Genomic DNA, 16,186 nt, shown 5'->3' on the forward strand with positions numbered 1-16,186 from the left:
GTAAACAGAAAGCCCTGCAGGAACCGAGCTGCACAAAAGGCGGAGCGGGGAGGGGCGGAGGGGGAAAGGCGGAAGACGGAAGACGGAGGAGGAGGGGGATAACAAAGGGGGGGCAGAAAGAAAATGAGGGGAAGGGATTAAAACAAAGGCGGTGAAAAGGCAGGGGGGGGGGCGGATGAAGCACGAAAAGGGGGAGAGAGGGCGAAGGCAGGCGGAGGGGGCGGGTCACGGAGAAAGGGGAGAGAGGGCGCGAAGGAGACAGAGCAGGGTGGGGGGGGGGCTAGCGCGAATGAGCAGAGGCGGGGGGGGGGGGGGGTCACGGAGAAAAGGGAGAGGCGGGGGGGGGGGGGAGCGCGAATGAGAAGAGGCGGGGGCTGGCGCGAATGAGCAAAGGTAGGAGGCGGGGAGGGGGGTGTGCGTGCAGGCTGCAGCGCGAGCAGGGGGGGAGCGGAAGCTTCAGCGACGAGCGCTATCTCAGAGCGATTGACCATTTGCCATGATTTTTGCCACAAGCAGGTGCAGCTGAAGGGCACACATTTCTGCAAAACTAATGTTCGTGCTCAGACAGCCTCTACGTCATCAGTAGCAGCTATCTCATCTTCAGTCCCACAGTTAGCAGACCTCCTATCTAGACATCATGACATTATGCTTAGGGATGATCTCTCGCCCAGTCTCCCCCCATCGCATCCTCAAGACCATCATATCGGTTTGGTCCCAAGATCAGAACCTCCTAGCAGGTTTCCCTATCGTCTTTCCAAGAAATTAGAGGGCAAGCTAGAAAAGCAATTATCGGAGCTCCTCCAAGCCGGATTCGGTCAGCCATTTTCCTCACCATTTGCTGCACCCATCCTATTTGGACAAGTCTGCACGCCTTTGTGTAGACTACAGGGCCTTAAACAAAATCACCATTAAGAATCAGTTTCCTATGCCAAGGATTGAGTACATTTTGGAGCGTTTAAACGGTGTAAAATTTTTCACTAAGATCGACCTCAAGAGTACCATCAGGTCTACATTTTTTAAGCTGACATTCCAAAAACAGCTTTCCAGACAGAGAGTGGTCACTACAAGTTCGTAGTCATGCCCTTTGGGCTTATCAACGCACCCGCAACCTTCAATAAAATGATGTCCAGGATTTTCGCAGTTCTCATTGGTAAGTGCATTTTCATGTTTCTTGATTACATACTTATATTCTCAGCCACTACAGAGCAACATGAGAAAGATGTGGAGAAAGTCTTGCAGCTTTCGCGAGATAATGGGCTCTACATAAATGCCAAAAAGTCTATCTACGGCGTTACAGAGGTTCAATACTTGGGCTATATCATTGGTTTATGACAAAGAGATTTCGGGTGTGATCACAACGCTCAAACATCGGAAGGCTTTCCTTTGTGGTCAAGTTTTCACAGTCAAAACAGACCACCAAGCACTTAAGTGGCTTCAAACAATGCCAAGTGCCCAATGGAGTGATCAGCAAGCCAGATGGAGTCACATCTTCCAACAATTTGGAGGAATGATCAAGTACATCCCTGGTAAGCATAACCCAGTCTCGCAGATGCTCTTAGTCGAAAGGCTAGCATCCAGGCCATGCAGGAGTCTACCATTTGTTCGACATCATCTCCTTGTTGCTGGCTTCCTGTTTGGTGTCCTATTTTAGCCTCTAGGGCTCACCATGTTAGCTAGAGGGGCTGGTCACCCCTCACATATGTTTTCCCATATTATTCCCCATTTTCATATGGGCATATATATAGCTGGCATGCCTCCCTCATTCTTCACTGCTTGCTTAGCATTATTTGCTGCAGTCCCTCACATACGAGGTTTTCTCCCCTATTGCTCGGGACATGTATTCTTGGTTGATGATATTGAGAGCAAGTTCTCACCTATGTTTCCTCTCAATCTCTCTCTCACTCTCTCTCCTGTGTTTCCACTTTCCCTTATTCTGCTGCACATTCTATCATGGAATCAGAGCGCCGGTGATCTTCAGTGTTGGATGCTCCCTCCTCTACCTCCTGCGTTTCTGGGTTTCTTTGCAAATGGACAGATCTGCATTTTTTCTTCTCAGGTTTGCTGTTGGTCGCCCTCTTCCAAGCGCTTCTCCATTGCAACACGAGGTCATCCTTTACAGGTTTGACCCCTGAGATCCCTTCTTCACCTGTCGGCTGCTCTGTTTTCAGGGCAGCAGCACCTTGGAGTGCTGCGTTTTTCTACAGGTGTTGTCTACAGCAGTATTGCAGCAAGTCTTCAGTATTCAGCAGCATCTACCGCCCCTGTAGTGCTGGCCGCCTATTCTGTGCAGGACAACAGCAGCCTACATGCTGCGTTTTTTCTCCTATAGGTTTCTGATGCCAATTTGCTGATTTGAGGCTTGGGTGTACCTATTTCTTCTGCGTTTCCAGAATTTGCCCTTTTTACTGCCCCAAATACCTCTGCGTTTTCAGATTTGCAGCCATGGTTGCTGCGTTTTTCTGGACTGATTTCTGCTGGTAGCTCTACCTTCATCTGGGCTTCATCTATTGGACCCGAAGGTATCTTCGCGTTTTTCCTCATAAGAGGTGTGGACACTGGTTGGCCTGAATTTTCAGGTTTGTAGCCCTTGTTTGGCTGCGTTTCTTTTCCAATGGACAAAGATCACTTGCAGAGGGGGTTTCTTGTTTGTATTGTGGCTTTGGAGGCAGTTTGGTACTTGAGGAGGATACTGAATTTCTGATTTCAGTCAGCCTTTTGCTGATTTTGGACCTGTGTTTTGTTCCTGGCCTACACGGTTTCCCAGTTTCTTCATGTTCCTTGCAACTGTTGGCAGTGGAGTGTTGTTTTTTGCTGGACAGCAGTGTTTTGGCTGTGTTTTGCTTCCCAAAGGAGTTTTCTACACTCCGAGGGGGCCCATCTCCAGCTACTTCACTTGAGGATCAGTTTCGGGAGCTATTTTGTTTCTGTGGAGACTTTCTACTGTGACAGGAGTTTACAGATTTTGGAGGAGAGCAGTGATCTTTTCAGAGATCTTGAGCAGAGTTTATTTTGTCCGAGCCTATGTTCTTTGCAGTGTTTGCAGAACAAGGAGGGTGTTTTGCCCTTGAGGTGTGATCCTCTCACATGGATCATTTATTTGTTGTTGATTCTTGGTATCTGATTCTACTTATGGAACAGTCTTCTGCTCTCAGTGATGCTTTTGAGGACTTTGTTACCACTGTTCCTCATTGTGAGGAGTCTACCTCTCCCTCTCTTTGTGATGCTTCTGAGGATGCCCCTCCTGTCACATGCATCCCGCACTTGGATGCCACGTAGACATTTCTGTACAGAAGGTGCAGGACCTAGGATGGTGAACTGGTCCCATGTGAGCCCAGTCCGGGACGAGTCAGCCAGGGATCCATCTCAGTCGTCCGAGGTCAGGTGTGCATTGTCCTGCACATGAGTCCAAGGTCAGGTGTGCACTATCCTGCACATGAAACAGTGCCAGTCCGCACTGTGAGTCTCCCTCTAGAATGATGTCAGTTGTACTGTATGTTTGGTCTACCACCAGATGTCAGACAGCTGTGTAGATGTAGGTATACACCAGGTTTGGACACGGGGAAGGCTATGGGCCACCCAAAAAGGGGGGCCAAGCAGCCCCAAGACTTGCCCACCAGCCCAAGGAGGGGCTGGGCAGGCTGTCGGCCAGCCCAAGAGGGCTTGGCCGAGCAGCCGACTGGCTTTTGGGCCAGCCCAGCCAATTGGCTAGCTGATAGGGCAGCCTAGACTGCAGGCAGCCAGTGCCCAGGCGCTGCCCAGCAGCCTGCGCTGGACTGGACAGCAGCCCACAGAGGCAGCCAAGGCAGTCCAGTGTGAAAACGTAGAATTTTCAGCATTAAATGTCATTAAAACAAGTCGTGGAGGAAAAGTATGTAGGCATATGCTCACTTATGGTAGTGCTATGTGTGAACAGGGCTTAACCAAGGGCACTTTTTCCCATGTGGTTTTTCCCCTTGGACATCAAGTGTGAAAGGACATATATTTTGTACTTCTATATTATATGGATGTGGCACACATGCAAGGGTTGACTTGCATTTTGTGGATACCACACTTTTGGCTCTCTCTCTCTCTCTCTCTCATTTCTGTGTGTGAGCTTCTCTACCCTGCACCTAACCCTAATGTGTAGGTTTGTGTGTGTGAGTGTGTGAGTCCAACACCCAACATTTGGTATCAGAGCTGGGAGCTGGGAGCTGGCCTTGGAAAACTGCTGCTGGAAAAATTTCTGTGAAATTCCGTCCACAGGCTGCCAAACTCCGTCGCCTGCATTTTTCCGTCCGTCGGATTCCGTCGCCGCTGTGTTTCCGTCCGTCGGAGCTCAGCCGTCCAGCCGCCAGAGACGGGCGGCACTAGTGGGGAGCCCACCACCTCCGCCCAGCCTCCCAGGCGGCGCTTCCTCTGCAGCCGGCGCCGACCAGCTCCGTCAGCGCTACAGCCGCCCCGTTCCGGCCGGTGCTACTCCAACGGACGCGGCGTCGTCCCGTTCCGTCAACGCCTGAAGACTAACCGTGCCCAGCAGCGCCCAGCACCCGCCGGCCAGCGTCGTCCGACCAGTTCCGGCCACGCCTCTCCGTTGCAGACGCCGTCTGTCCGGCATCTTCGTTCCGTCGGCACCTTGCGCTCCGTCGCCAGCAGCCGACGTCTCCGTTCAGGCCGTCTGGACCCGGCGGCCGTCTCTGCTCCGTCGACGTTCCGTCCCGTTCGGCCTCCGTCGCCATCGACTCGCCCAGCGCTACGAGCCCGCCGTCGCCTCGCCCAGCGCTACGAGCCCGCCGTCGTTGTTCCGTACCCGTCAGCTCTATCCGTTCCGCTGCCGCAGGGTCTCCAGCGCCGCCTCGCCTGCGCCTGGCTTGGCAGTTGCGTGCGCATCTTCCACACCTGCTACCTCTACTGGTCCGCCATTGCAAGCGACTCCAGCTCTCCAGCACCCGACTCCAGCGCTCAGCAGTCCGCTTCTTGCCCGCACGACACATGCACACGTCCCACTCGCTTGACTACTCAACATTCCGCCCGCTCGACTCAACATTCCGCCTGCTCGCCACCTGCAACGACTTCCTCCATCGCCAAGTTCTTTTTCAAGTTGTCTGCTCCAAGCCTGCTGCCCTTGCCTGGAGGTATTTTTCTGTACAAATTTCTAGGTCAAATACAAAATCTGCAGCCATTGCAGGGCAGGTCATATGCCGATTTTGCAGACAATAAATACTGTGCAATCAGATTGAAAAGAAAATTGCAGATGAAATTTGGGGGTTTTCAAAATTGAGGTCAAAATCAGCAAATTGAACCTCTCTAATTTGCAGAAATTTGGGGGTTTTCAAAATTGAGGTCAAAATTGGCAAATTGAAGCTCATACATTTGCAGAAATTTGGGGCTTTTGAGGAAATTGGCAAATTAGATGCACATTGAAGCGATTGGAGTGCATAAAAATTGGGGATTTTCTGATTGGAGCATGTAATTGGGCATTACAGCTGCGATTTGTCGCGTATGTATACACATTGTGTGTAATTGGACAATTTGGTGCAGGTTTACACTTGCTTTGGTTTGCAGGCATACATTTGCACAGGACATTTGGTTGCCTGGCAGTGCACATTGGTGCTTGGTTTGCTTGCAGTTATACTTTGTTGACATGGCACAGAATGCTACAGATGTATTTGGTGTGCTCACCCAGGAGGACAAGCTGGATGGATCTAACTACTCCCTCTGGAGTTTTATGATCCGTAATTTGCTGGTAGCCAAAGGGCTTTGGGGCATCGTGTGTGGTGATGACACACGCCCACATACCATTCAGCCAGCCACGCCTCAAAGGGGAGGTGCTCAAAGAGCTCCTGATGTAGATCCTGCTCCCACACAAGAGCAGAAAAGATGGGACTCTAGAGATGCACAGGCCATGTCATTGATAGCCCTTTCAGTGAAAAGGACTATTATTCCGCACATTCGTTCATGCAAGACATTGAAGCTTGCATGGGACACATTGGAAGCAATGTATCAGGTACGCAACGATGCAAGAGTTACCTACTTGAAGAGACAATTGGATCTTCTTTCTATGGATGAGGGTGACTCCATGGCAGATCATCTCACCAAAGTGAAAGATTTGCAGGAACAATTGCTCAACATTGATGAGGTTATCCCATACAGACAGATGGTCACCAACACTCTTCATTCTTTACCACCTTCCTACTTGGGCTTTCACACCTCTCTCAACCTCTCGATGAGAGGAGGTGGTGATCCCGTCACTTTTGAAGAGCTCGTGGGTTTACTCTTGCAGGAAGAGCAAACAAGAGCAAACATATCGAGCAACCGTGGTGGAGAAAAGGCATTTACAACCAAGGATAAGGGTAAAGCAAAGAGCTTTAAGCATGGGGGACAACAGTCTAGCAAGGCTGGTCATGGACAGCCCTCTTCTTGTGGTCAAAAGTCTGACAAAGGGGATGCAAACAAGCCCAAAAAGAAGGGCAAATGTCACTACTGCCATAAGCCTGGACACTACATCAGTGAATGTAGGAAGCGGATTGCAAAAGAGAAAAAGAAAGAAGCAGGCAATGCAGTAGCAGACTCTTCGGATGACAAAGCAAAGCAATCAGCTAATGTAAACCAGGAAGAGTACACTTTTTTGGTCACATGCACTAGTGACACACCAAGTGCTTCGAACACTGATATGTCTTGCATTGCATCTGACAGACAGAATGCATCATGGTATTTTGATAGTGGTGCTTCGAGCCACATCACTTCATGCAAAGATGTATTTCAGCACTTGGTTTATGCTTCAAATGGCCGCACTGTATCATGTGCAGATCATACCACATATCCAGTAAAGGGAATTGGTAATGTCATACTTATTGCAGCCAATGGTGCCAATATATGTATGAAAAATGTATTGTATGTTCCAGGGATAAAGAAAAATCTGCTCTCCGTCTCAGCCATAAACGACCAAGGTTTAAAGGTTGAATTTGAAGATGGGAAGTGTTTGGTAAAAGACCCATCAAAGGGTTATGAAATAGTCACTTCTCGAACACGATACAAAGGCTTGTATAAGCTGGACAGCTATGACAAGTGCACTTATGATGTAAATACAGTGGCTGCCCACACTCCTGCTATGCATGATGCAGAGCTATGGCATGCTCGTTTTGGGCATGTAAATTTTCAGAGTTTGATGCTTTTGCAGAAGCATCATATGGTTGATAATATGCCGCCTCTTGAGTCTCCACCAAGACATGTATGTGAGGGGTGTATTTTGGGAAAGATGCAACGGAAACCATTCCCCAAAGATGGAGCTGTTAGAGCTGAAAGTAAATTACAGCTCATACATAGTGATGTATGTGGTCCAATGCGGACACCATCCATAGGGGGGCATCTTTACTTCGTCACATTCATTGATGACTACTCCAGGTTTGCATGGGCTTACCCTTTGAAAGCAAAAGAAGAAGTGTTTACATGCTTTCGACACTTTGTAGCAATGGCTGAATATATGTGTGCATGTAAAGTCCAAACACTCCGCTCAGATAGAGGTGGAGAATACATGTCAAATGCATTCAAGGATTATATGCTTCAAAAGGGCATCAAACACCAATGTACTGTGCCTTATACACCGCAGCAGAATGGTGTAGCTGAGAGGAAAAATAGATCTCTCATGGAGATGGCAAGATGCATGGTGAAAGCACAAAAGTTGCCTCACAAATTCTGGATGGAAGCTATAATGTGTGCAACTCATGTGTTGAACAGGTGTCCAACAAAAGCTTTGAAAACCATAACACCATTTGAGGCTTGGTATAGCCGAAAGCCAACAGTGGATTATATGCGTACATTTGGGTGTTTGGCATATGCACATGTGCCAGAACAACTCCGAACAAAGCTTGATGACAAAGCAATTAAATGCATTTTTGTGGGCTACAGCAATGAAAGCAAAGGATACCGTCTTTATAATCCAACTACACGAAGGATTTTTGTGAGTAGAGATGTGGTATTTGCTGAAAATTCAGAACAGCCCATGGTCAGCTTGTATAAAAGCAATGATACAGGCATACAGGACATGTTTGATGGACTTTTACCCATTGCAATTAGGGGGGATTCAGATCAGCCAGCCCCTACACAAGAAAATCCACATGTAGAACATGTGGACCAGCCAGTCATTCAGCCCCCTTCTGTAGAAGAAGTGGAAGATCTTGTCAGGGAAGAGCAAACAGCCATAGACACAGCCAAGTCAGTGCCAAGATGGTTGCTGAAAACTTTGCAAGAAAGCAAACTTGCAGCTCCACTCACAGGTAGAACAAGGGCTAGTTCCAGCCATGCTTTGAATGTACATCGTGGGGAGTCTGCATTCGCAATGGGTGGTCTCTTTGATTCAGAAGAGCCTTCTTCTTATGAAGAAGCACATGAGAATGAGCATTGGTTGCAAGCTATGCAAGCTGAAATTTCTTCTATCATGAAGAACAATACATGGGATCTTGTGGAATTGCCTAAAGGCAAGCATGTAATTGGAACAAAGTGGGTGTACAAAGTCAAAAGAAAGTCGGATGGTACTATTGACAGGTACAAAGCAAGACTTGTGGCTAAAGGCTACTCCGAGAAAAAGGGAATAGATTATGAAGAGACTTTTGCTCCTACTTCGAGAATGACCACAATAAGATCTGTGATTGCATTGGCTGCCCATAAAGGATGGAAAGTGCATCGATTGGATATCAAAACTGCATTCTTAAATGGGGATTTACAGGAGGAAGTATATGTCAATCAGCCCATTGGTTTTGTAGTTCCTGGTGAGGAACATAAAGTATGCAGGTTGCACAAAGCATTGTATGGGTTAAAACAAGCTCCAAGAGCTTGGTATGATAAGATACATGCTCATCTAACCAGACAAGGTTATGAGAATAGTCCAGCTGAAAAAGCATTGTATGTGAAGAAAACCGATGCCGATATTCTCATAGTCATCTTGTATGTAGATGACATGCTCATTACAGGTACTAGCAAAGCACAAATTTCAGATTTCAAATCTGATTTGAAAGCTGAATTTGATATGTCAAATTTGGGGCCTTTACACTACTATCTCGGCATACAGTTTATGCATACAGATGATGGCATTGTTATGCAGCAAACTAAGTACATAAAAAGTTTGCTAAAAAGGTTTCACATGGATGAATGTAAGCCCATTTCTACTCCGGTAGAACCAGGTGTACGGCTTACTATGCATGATATTGGAGAGCCTTTTGAGGCCGGCCTTTATAGCCAGGCAGTCGGATGCCTCATTTACTTGTGTAACACGAGGCCAGACATATCTTTTGGAGTGTCTTTGTCGAGCAAATTCATGCACAGCCCAAGCACAAAGCATTGGCAAGCAGTCAAACGCATATTTCGTTATCTTAAGGGTACCCTGGATCTTGGTTTGTTCTATCCCAGGGGGGCAGCTTGCAGCTTTATGCATACAGTGATTCAGATTGGGCTGGTGATTATGATACCAGGCAATCCACCAGTGGGAATTGTTTTTTTCTTGGCAGTTCATGCATATCTTGGTTGAGTAAAAAGCAACCCACTGTTGCTACATCTACTTGTGAGGCTGAGTACAGGGCAGTCTTTACAGCTACAGTAGATTGTGTATGGTTGAGGAGACTATTGGCTGATCTTCGTGAGTGTCAGCAGACACCCACCACCATTCTCACTGATAGCCAGAGTGCTATGGCCGTGGCACGAAATCCAGTATTTCATGCACGTACCAAGCACATAGAGATTCATTATCACTATGTCAGAGAGAGGCTACATGCAGGGGAGATCAGTTTATCTTATTGCCCTACACAGGATAATGTTGCAGATCTATTCACAAAGGCTTTACCTCGAGAAAAGTTTGAAGCTTTCCGCAAAGCTTTGGGCTTACTCTCATACAGAGAGTGATCTGCTACCTTGTACAGGTTCACACTTCCACTACAGGGGGGATTTGTAGGCATATGCTCACTTATGGTAGTGCTATGTGTGAACAGGGCTTAACCAAGGGCACTTTTTCCCATGTGGTTTTTCCCCTTGGACATCAAGTGTGAAAGGACATATATTTTGTACTTCTATATTATATGGATGTGGCACACATGCAAGGGTTGACTTGCATTTTGTGGATACCACACTTTTGGCTCTCTCTCTCTCTCTCTCTCATTTCTGTGTGTGAGCTTCTCTACCCTGCACCTAACCCTAATGTGCAGGTTTGTGTGTGTGAGTGTGTGAGTCCAACACCCAACAAAGTAAACCAGCCGACTGCTCCTGATGGGAAGTATAAATAGTGGAGGCCACAATCCCATTCACAATCTCATTTTTCACCAAGAGCTCAAGCAAATCAAGGGCTAGACAAGCCAAGGGAATTGCTAAGCAAAGGGGTGGAGAACTGAAGGTCAAGGGCAGGGATTTTTCAGCCAAGAAAAGATCCAAGATTGCTGTATTTTCTTTCAGATTTCTCATCATTCTAATAAAGCAAATACACCATCCGTGGTGGGGGGCCCTACAGAGGGTAATTGGGACCCAATACTGTGTCCTCTCCACCTCTCCCTCTCTCTCTCTATTTTCTGCACATCTCCTTTCAGTTTGTGCGTTAATTTCCGTCGCGAAAAGAGTGCTGAATTCTGAGTATTGACGTTACCGATTCTTCTCAGAAGCTTCCGCATATTACAGTGGTATCAGAGCCTACTTCAAGTACAAAGATTCAGCAAAGAAACCAGAATTTTTTCTCGCTCGTGTGGTTGGTTTTTAGACGCCGGTGGACTACCCCTTTCGGAGTGTCTCCTGTCCCTCGAAGGACGGTTGGTTTTTAGCCTCCGGAAGTCTCCCACACAGATAGTGGATGGTCAGATTGCGTTTCGGAAAGGAATTGCATTTTCCTGCTATGGCGAGCTTTGACGACGAGAGAGACCAAGAACCATGGGACCAAAGTGCACCAGGCAGCCCAGCTAGGGCACCAGGCTTGAGTGTCACAAACATGTTCCAATAGATGATGCGAGCAATCACAGAACAGACAGCCAAGTTGGATGAGCAGAAGGCACAGATCTTGGCTCTGGAGGAGCGTACCCGCTCTCCAGCGTCGCGTTTTCCATCTCCTCCTCCCTCTTCTTCCGTATCCCAGATTCTAGATCCTCATCACAGGGACCCTCTCGCAAGGTCACAGCCGCAGCCAAGCTCCTTGCTTGAGTTGCAGATGCGTGCATTGGAGATCCGACAACGAGAAGACGACGCCATGTGACGCGTGGAACACGAGCGTTACCTCAGAGCTTTGGATGCCAGATTAACACCGGCGACGCCCTCGAATCATTTTCCCGAGAAAATGAACTTTAGTAAGTATAATGGTAAACTCGATCCCACAACTCTTTATTCATGGTTAAATCAATTTGAAGCTTACTTTGCCGCAATTAGGAAAACAGATACTGACAGAGTGATTTTAGCCACTTGGTACTTGGAAGGTGAGGCCATTCCTTGGTGGACTCAGTGGATTCATGCCCACACCAGAGCAAGTATGGCAGCTTATGTGTGGGACGAGTTCGTCTGCGACCTTAAGCAGCGGTTTCTACCGCCCCACTACCTTGAGCGACTCGAAGACGAGTTCAGGGGAGCGCGTCAGAACGCGCAACCTGTCCTTCAGTTTGCCAGTAAAATTTCGACTGTCTGCAATTAGGCTTATCTGATACGGACAAGAAAGGGCAGTTTTTGTATGGCCTGGACACGCAAATCCAATGGGAGGTGCGTATGTTTAGGCCAGCCACCTTTGAGGACGCACTCTCGCTTGCGCAAAGTGCAGAATTGAAACACAATGGTGGCAAGCCCAAGACTTCCCAGCCGGCTTCTCCCAGGGCTAAAGCCTCGGGGGGCAAAAGCCAGAACCAGACAGGGTCTTCCCCAGGACAGAGCCCGAGAGCCTCTGGCTCCAAGAACTCGAACAATGCGTCAAAGCTTACTCCAGACCAGAAAGCGGAGGCAGGCAAGACAAGTGGCAAGTTGAGTGCTGAGGAGCTTTCTCAGTACAAGGAGGAGGGTAGATTGGGATTTGAAAGAAACGTTTTTGAAACATTCATGAAACGCCCGGCAACTATGAGTCCAGGATATGTCAGGGACGAGCTACGTAGGTCATTCCTCAGCCTTAGAGAGTCAATCAGTCAGTTAAAGTCCCTTTACCCACTTGGAGAGAATCATTCATGCATATAGAAGTCATAGAAGGCTTAGAGTTTGCATCACGACATGTTTGCATTTTGCATAGCATTCATCCCATATGCATTTAGACCATCTAGACCATTGCAGAAGCCTCAGATATCATCCAGTATTTTATCCTAATTGTTTGGCATTTTTTCCATATTTTTCCAGCATTTAATACCATCATTATTCTATTTGTTCCATTAAGCAAGTCGTGTAGTATCTTATGCTACAGTCGGCCAGCATTTATAGGCAGCCGACCACCAGATTTACTCATATAAATAGCCATTGCTTGCATCTCCTTCATTCATCTCAGCATTCGGCAGTTGGCTCATCGTCGATTCAGCCTACAGCAAGTAGATCTCATCATTCATCATCGTTTGGAGCAAGCGTTTCAGTCCTACAGCCCTAGGAGCATCATCACTTGTGCCATCAGCCCTCCATCAGCAAAACGCAGCACCATTCAGCATTCAGCCACTTCAGGGCTCAGCGTTTTCAGCATATACACAGTTTTCAGCATTCATACACTCATCGTTTTGCTACAGCCCTTCCGGTGAAGGTAAAACGCATGCATTCAATCATTTTCAGCATTCATTCACAGCCCAGAACAGTCCCAATCAGCCCCATCTCTCAACTTCAGATTTGCAGCCTTCCTACATTCCATTGGAAGAGTGCATAGACTTGAGATCGGTCATCATTGGTGCTTTTACAGCCGTGTACAGTTCAGCCCGACTCTTGGTCTTTCGACGAACTTGCGTTTGGCTTATCTACAGTCCAAAATCAGTCCCTCAATCATTCTCTTCAAAGATAATAAAGAAAATACCGCTAGCAATAGGAGGGGGCCCTTCAGTGGGTAATTTGGGACCCAATAAGGTGTACAGATCTATCTCTGTCTCTCTCTCTCTAATCTCTTAAAAGTTTGAAATGCTAAAAGTGGATTGCTAAAGACTCGCGAAACTTAGGATAAAGAAGGCAATGTGAGACTTGTGTGACAAGATCCCTTATTACGCATAATTCCGCTGCATGTTACAGTATGGGCTAGACAAGTAGATCTAGTGGAATGTGCGGATGTTCAAACCCGTTTCCTTTGAGTCGATGCTCTTGCTTGCACGAAGTGCTAAGATGTGAGGTACAACCGAGGAAAGCCCAAGATGGTTCAGGCTTTCAGGTCCAAGCACCTAGCATCGAATGCGGGTGCAAAGGGCCAGACACAACCAAACCCAGACCGGGGCTGTCACGATTTGAGACTAATGTCTCTTAATATCTCTAAACTACACCTTAATCGTTGATTATTAGTGAAAGGGCGTCTTGAAAGGACACAACCCGTTGCAAGGGTTATTATTAAAGGACATGTCTCATCGAAGAGAGACAACTGTTTGTTTAAAAGACAACTATTCATCTAAGACTACACATTGTACAATTTTTATCTCATGGGCCATTTTGGCCTTCAGCACACATGAATAAATCTCTCTCTCTCTCTCTCACTCTCTCTCTCTTATTTAGTTATGTGTTAATTTATAAATGAAAAGAAATAATCCTGTTACAGGTAGCATACTTTGCCTGTATGGCCCTGAAGGGTTCTGCAGCAGACTAGATCATGCGAACTCAATCGAGCAGCCGAATGCCCATTCTGCCGAGCATAAGAGGCAACTGCCAAAGAAATAAAAATAAAATAAACATTTGATATTGAAAAAAAAAAGGATGGAAATTCAACAAAAAAGAAATGAGGCCATGGTAGAAGGGTTTAGCACTAACCATCGGTATCAACAAGCTGGGCGCGTCTCTGTAGCACTCTCTCTCTGAGAGCATTGACCTGCAGATTTGCCTGCAAGTGCTGCTCTCTCAGCTCTGCCATGGACATCTTTCTCTGTGTTTTCTTTGTTGAACTTCGCAGATTAGGTTAAACCAATACGAACCCGAAGCTTATGTTCCCATCTTAGAGGATCACCAAGCGCCTGTTCCTGCCTTTCTCTTGCTACCTTTCCTCGACCAGAAACTCATACAAATCTCGTTTACAAAGAAAACTCTGCCTCCAAATGATGTCGACAGAAACAAAGCTTCTGTGCATAGCCTCTGATTCGATGGTTTCCATGGCAAGGGGGGAGGGGGGGAGGAAAAGCGAATTAGAGCAAGCTGCTGATGTTCTGTTTTCTTCCTACAGTTCCAAAATTGGTCGGAAAAATGAGCGCACGGAGGAGAATATTGCAGCAATGGATCCACGTAGAGCCCGCAGCGAACACCGAAGCGTTCAGGCTATGGCGAGAAAGAAGTCAAGCAAGATGATCCTGCGCACACCAAAGCTTACGGAGACAGTCAATGCGGGGAAACCACGGTTTGGTTATACTTTAACCGGCATCGCTCTTTTTTATTTCTCCCTTAACAAAAAAAACATTTTATTTATACTAATTCTACTCTCTCTCTTCCTTCTCCAGCCTCAAAAAAGACTCATTAATAAACTTGAAAATCTCTCTCTCTCTCTCTCTCTCTCTCTAGGGAGCTCTCTTTTTCTCTCTCTTCCTTCTCCAGCCTCAAAAAAGACTCATTAATAAACTTGAAAATCTCTCTCTCTCTCTCTCTCTCTCTCTCTCTCTCTAGGGAGAAAGAGTAGAACTAGTATAAATAAAATATTTTTTTTGTTAAGGGAGAAATAAAAAAGAGCGATGCCCGCTTACTTAATGTTGGTTAAAGTATAACCAAACCATGGTTTCCCCGACTTCCTCATTGACTGCCTCCTTAAGCTTTGGTGTGCACAGGATCATCTTGCTTGAGAAAAAATCTCTCTCTCTCTCTCTCTCTCTCTCTCTCTCTCTCTCTCTCTCTCTCTCTCTCTCTCTCTCTCTCTCTATATATATATATATATGTTTGGGAGAACATGTATCTTCCTTGTGAAGGACCTAAAATTGAGCAAGTCACGGTTGAGCTTATAGCCAAAGCTCATGAATTCTCGGTTGTACCTGACTCCGTGCTACCAAAGAAATCAGGATTTGGTGAATCATTACTTGGAACTAGTAAAGGTAAAGAAGTTGTGGAAGAGGCACAATCCAAAGGCACCTGGGGTATTGGTGCAACCAATGGACTTCCAGAGTTTACATATACTCCAGGATGCATCAACCCTGAGTATGTAGTAGCTGCACTGTCAGTTAACAAAATGGTGAGAGAAGAGGGAATTCACATCGAGGGAGAGAAGGGACATGTTCCATACTCTTATGTTTACACAACAGTACCTTCTTTCTCAAATGATGAGTTTACATTTTTCCCTACCTTTGCATCTAGAATGGGACTACCTACCACATTTGGACCAATCCATAAGGTTCAACCTATTGGGAGTGGGAATGTAGACCCATTATATGCTACCCCAAGAGTCCACACTGCTCGAATGGGTGGTTTTCAAACTATGGATGTACATGCATGAGAGGGACTAGATGCGCCAGTTTCTAGGGGTAATACAGCTCCTCTAATAGGGATGCTATCAATTGATGTTGCTATAAGAATGGCCGAAGGTATTGCTAGGGCAATAGTAGGCAATAGGGAACTAGCTGCTGCCAAACTTCACTTACATGCTTCTTTACCTCAAGAACGTGAGTGAGATAGGACAACATCCCTGGTTTGGAGTGTGTCAAAAGCAATGACTGAGTTCAGTGGCATGGGTGATGCCCGTGGTCATATTGAAACTTTCGAGCAAGTAAGTGAAGCATTGAGTGTAAATCATGATCCTACAAAGCTCGGAGCATTCGGCTTCACACTTGAACAAGGTGCAGCTAAATGGTTTTAGACTTTGGAACGAGAAAGCAAGGCTACCTATGAGGACTTGAAACAATCCTTCCTTATCGCTTATGCAAAAACTGGAGCCAAATGGAGTTTCGTTAATCAATTGAACACTCTAAAGTAAAGGATGGTGAATCTGTAAGGGAATACATCAATCGAGCAAAGTACTTGTATAATCGTTGTGAGCCTAAGGAAAGGCCCAGTCAGTTGATTTCTTTATTCCTTGAAGGTTTACAGAGCAAAAAGCTTCATGATGCTCTCTACGCGGCTTAAAGACATAGGA

At 46.6% G+C, this 16,186-nt stretch overlaps 1 protein-coding gene across 1 annotated transcript in view; it reads right to left on the reverse strand.

The window, feature by feature from the left end:
* The window catches only part of LOC147611020 (guanine nucleotide-binding protein subunit beta-like), a 63,738-nt gene extending 49,244 nt beyond the window's left edge, over window positions 1-14,494 (reverse strand). The window contains exons 1-2 of the mRNA XM_086785672.1: window positions 13,894-14,494; window positions 13,694-13,788 (exon numbers count right to left, since the gene is read on the reverse strand). Of these exons, the coding sequence (XP_086641798.1) occupies window positions 13,694-13,788; window positions 13,894-13,999 (201 nt within the window). The 5' untranslated portion in view covers window positions 14,000-14,494. The remainder of the gene's footprint in view (window positions 1-13,693; window positions 13,789-13,893) is intronic.
* Between the last annotated feature and the right edge of the window lie 1,692 nt (window positions 14,495-16,186).

The sequence above is a fragment of the Cibotium barometz genome, chromosome 48, assembly GCF_041138505.1.
Source record: "Cibotium barometz isolate CiBa-2024 chromosome 48, ASM4113850v1, whole genome shotgun sequence".
Classification (NCBI taxonomy): domain Eukaryota; kingdom Viridiplantae; phylum Streptophyta; class Polypodiopsida; order Cyatheales; family Cibotiaceae; genus Cibotium; species Cibotium barometz.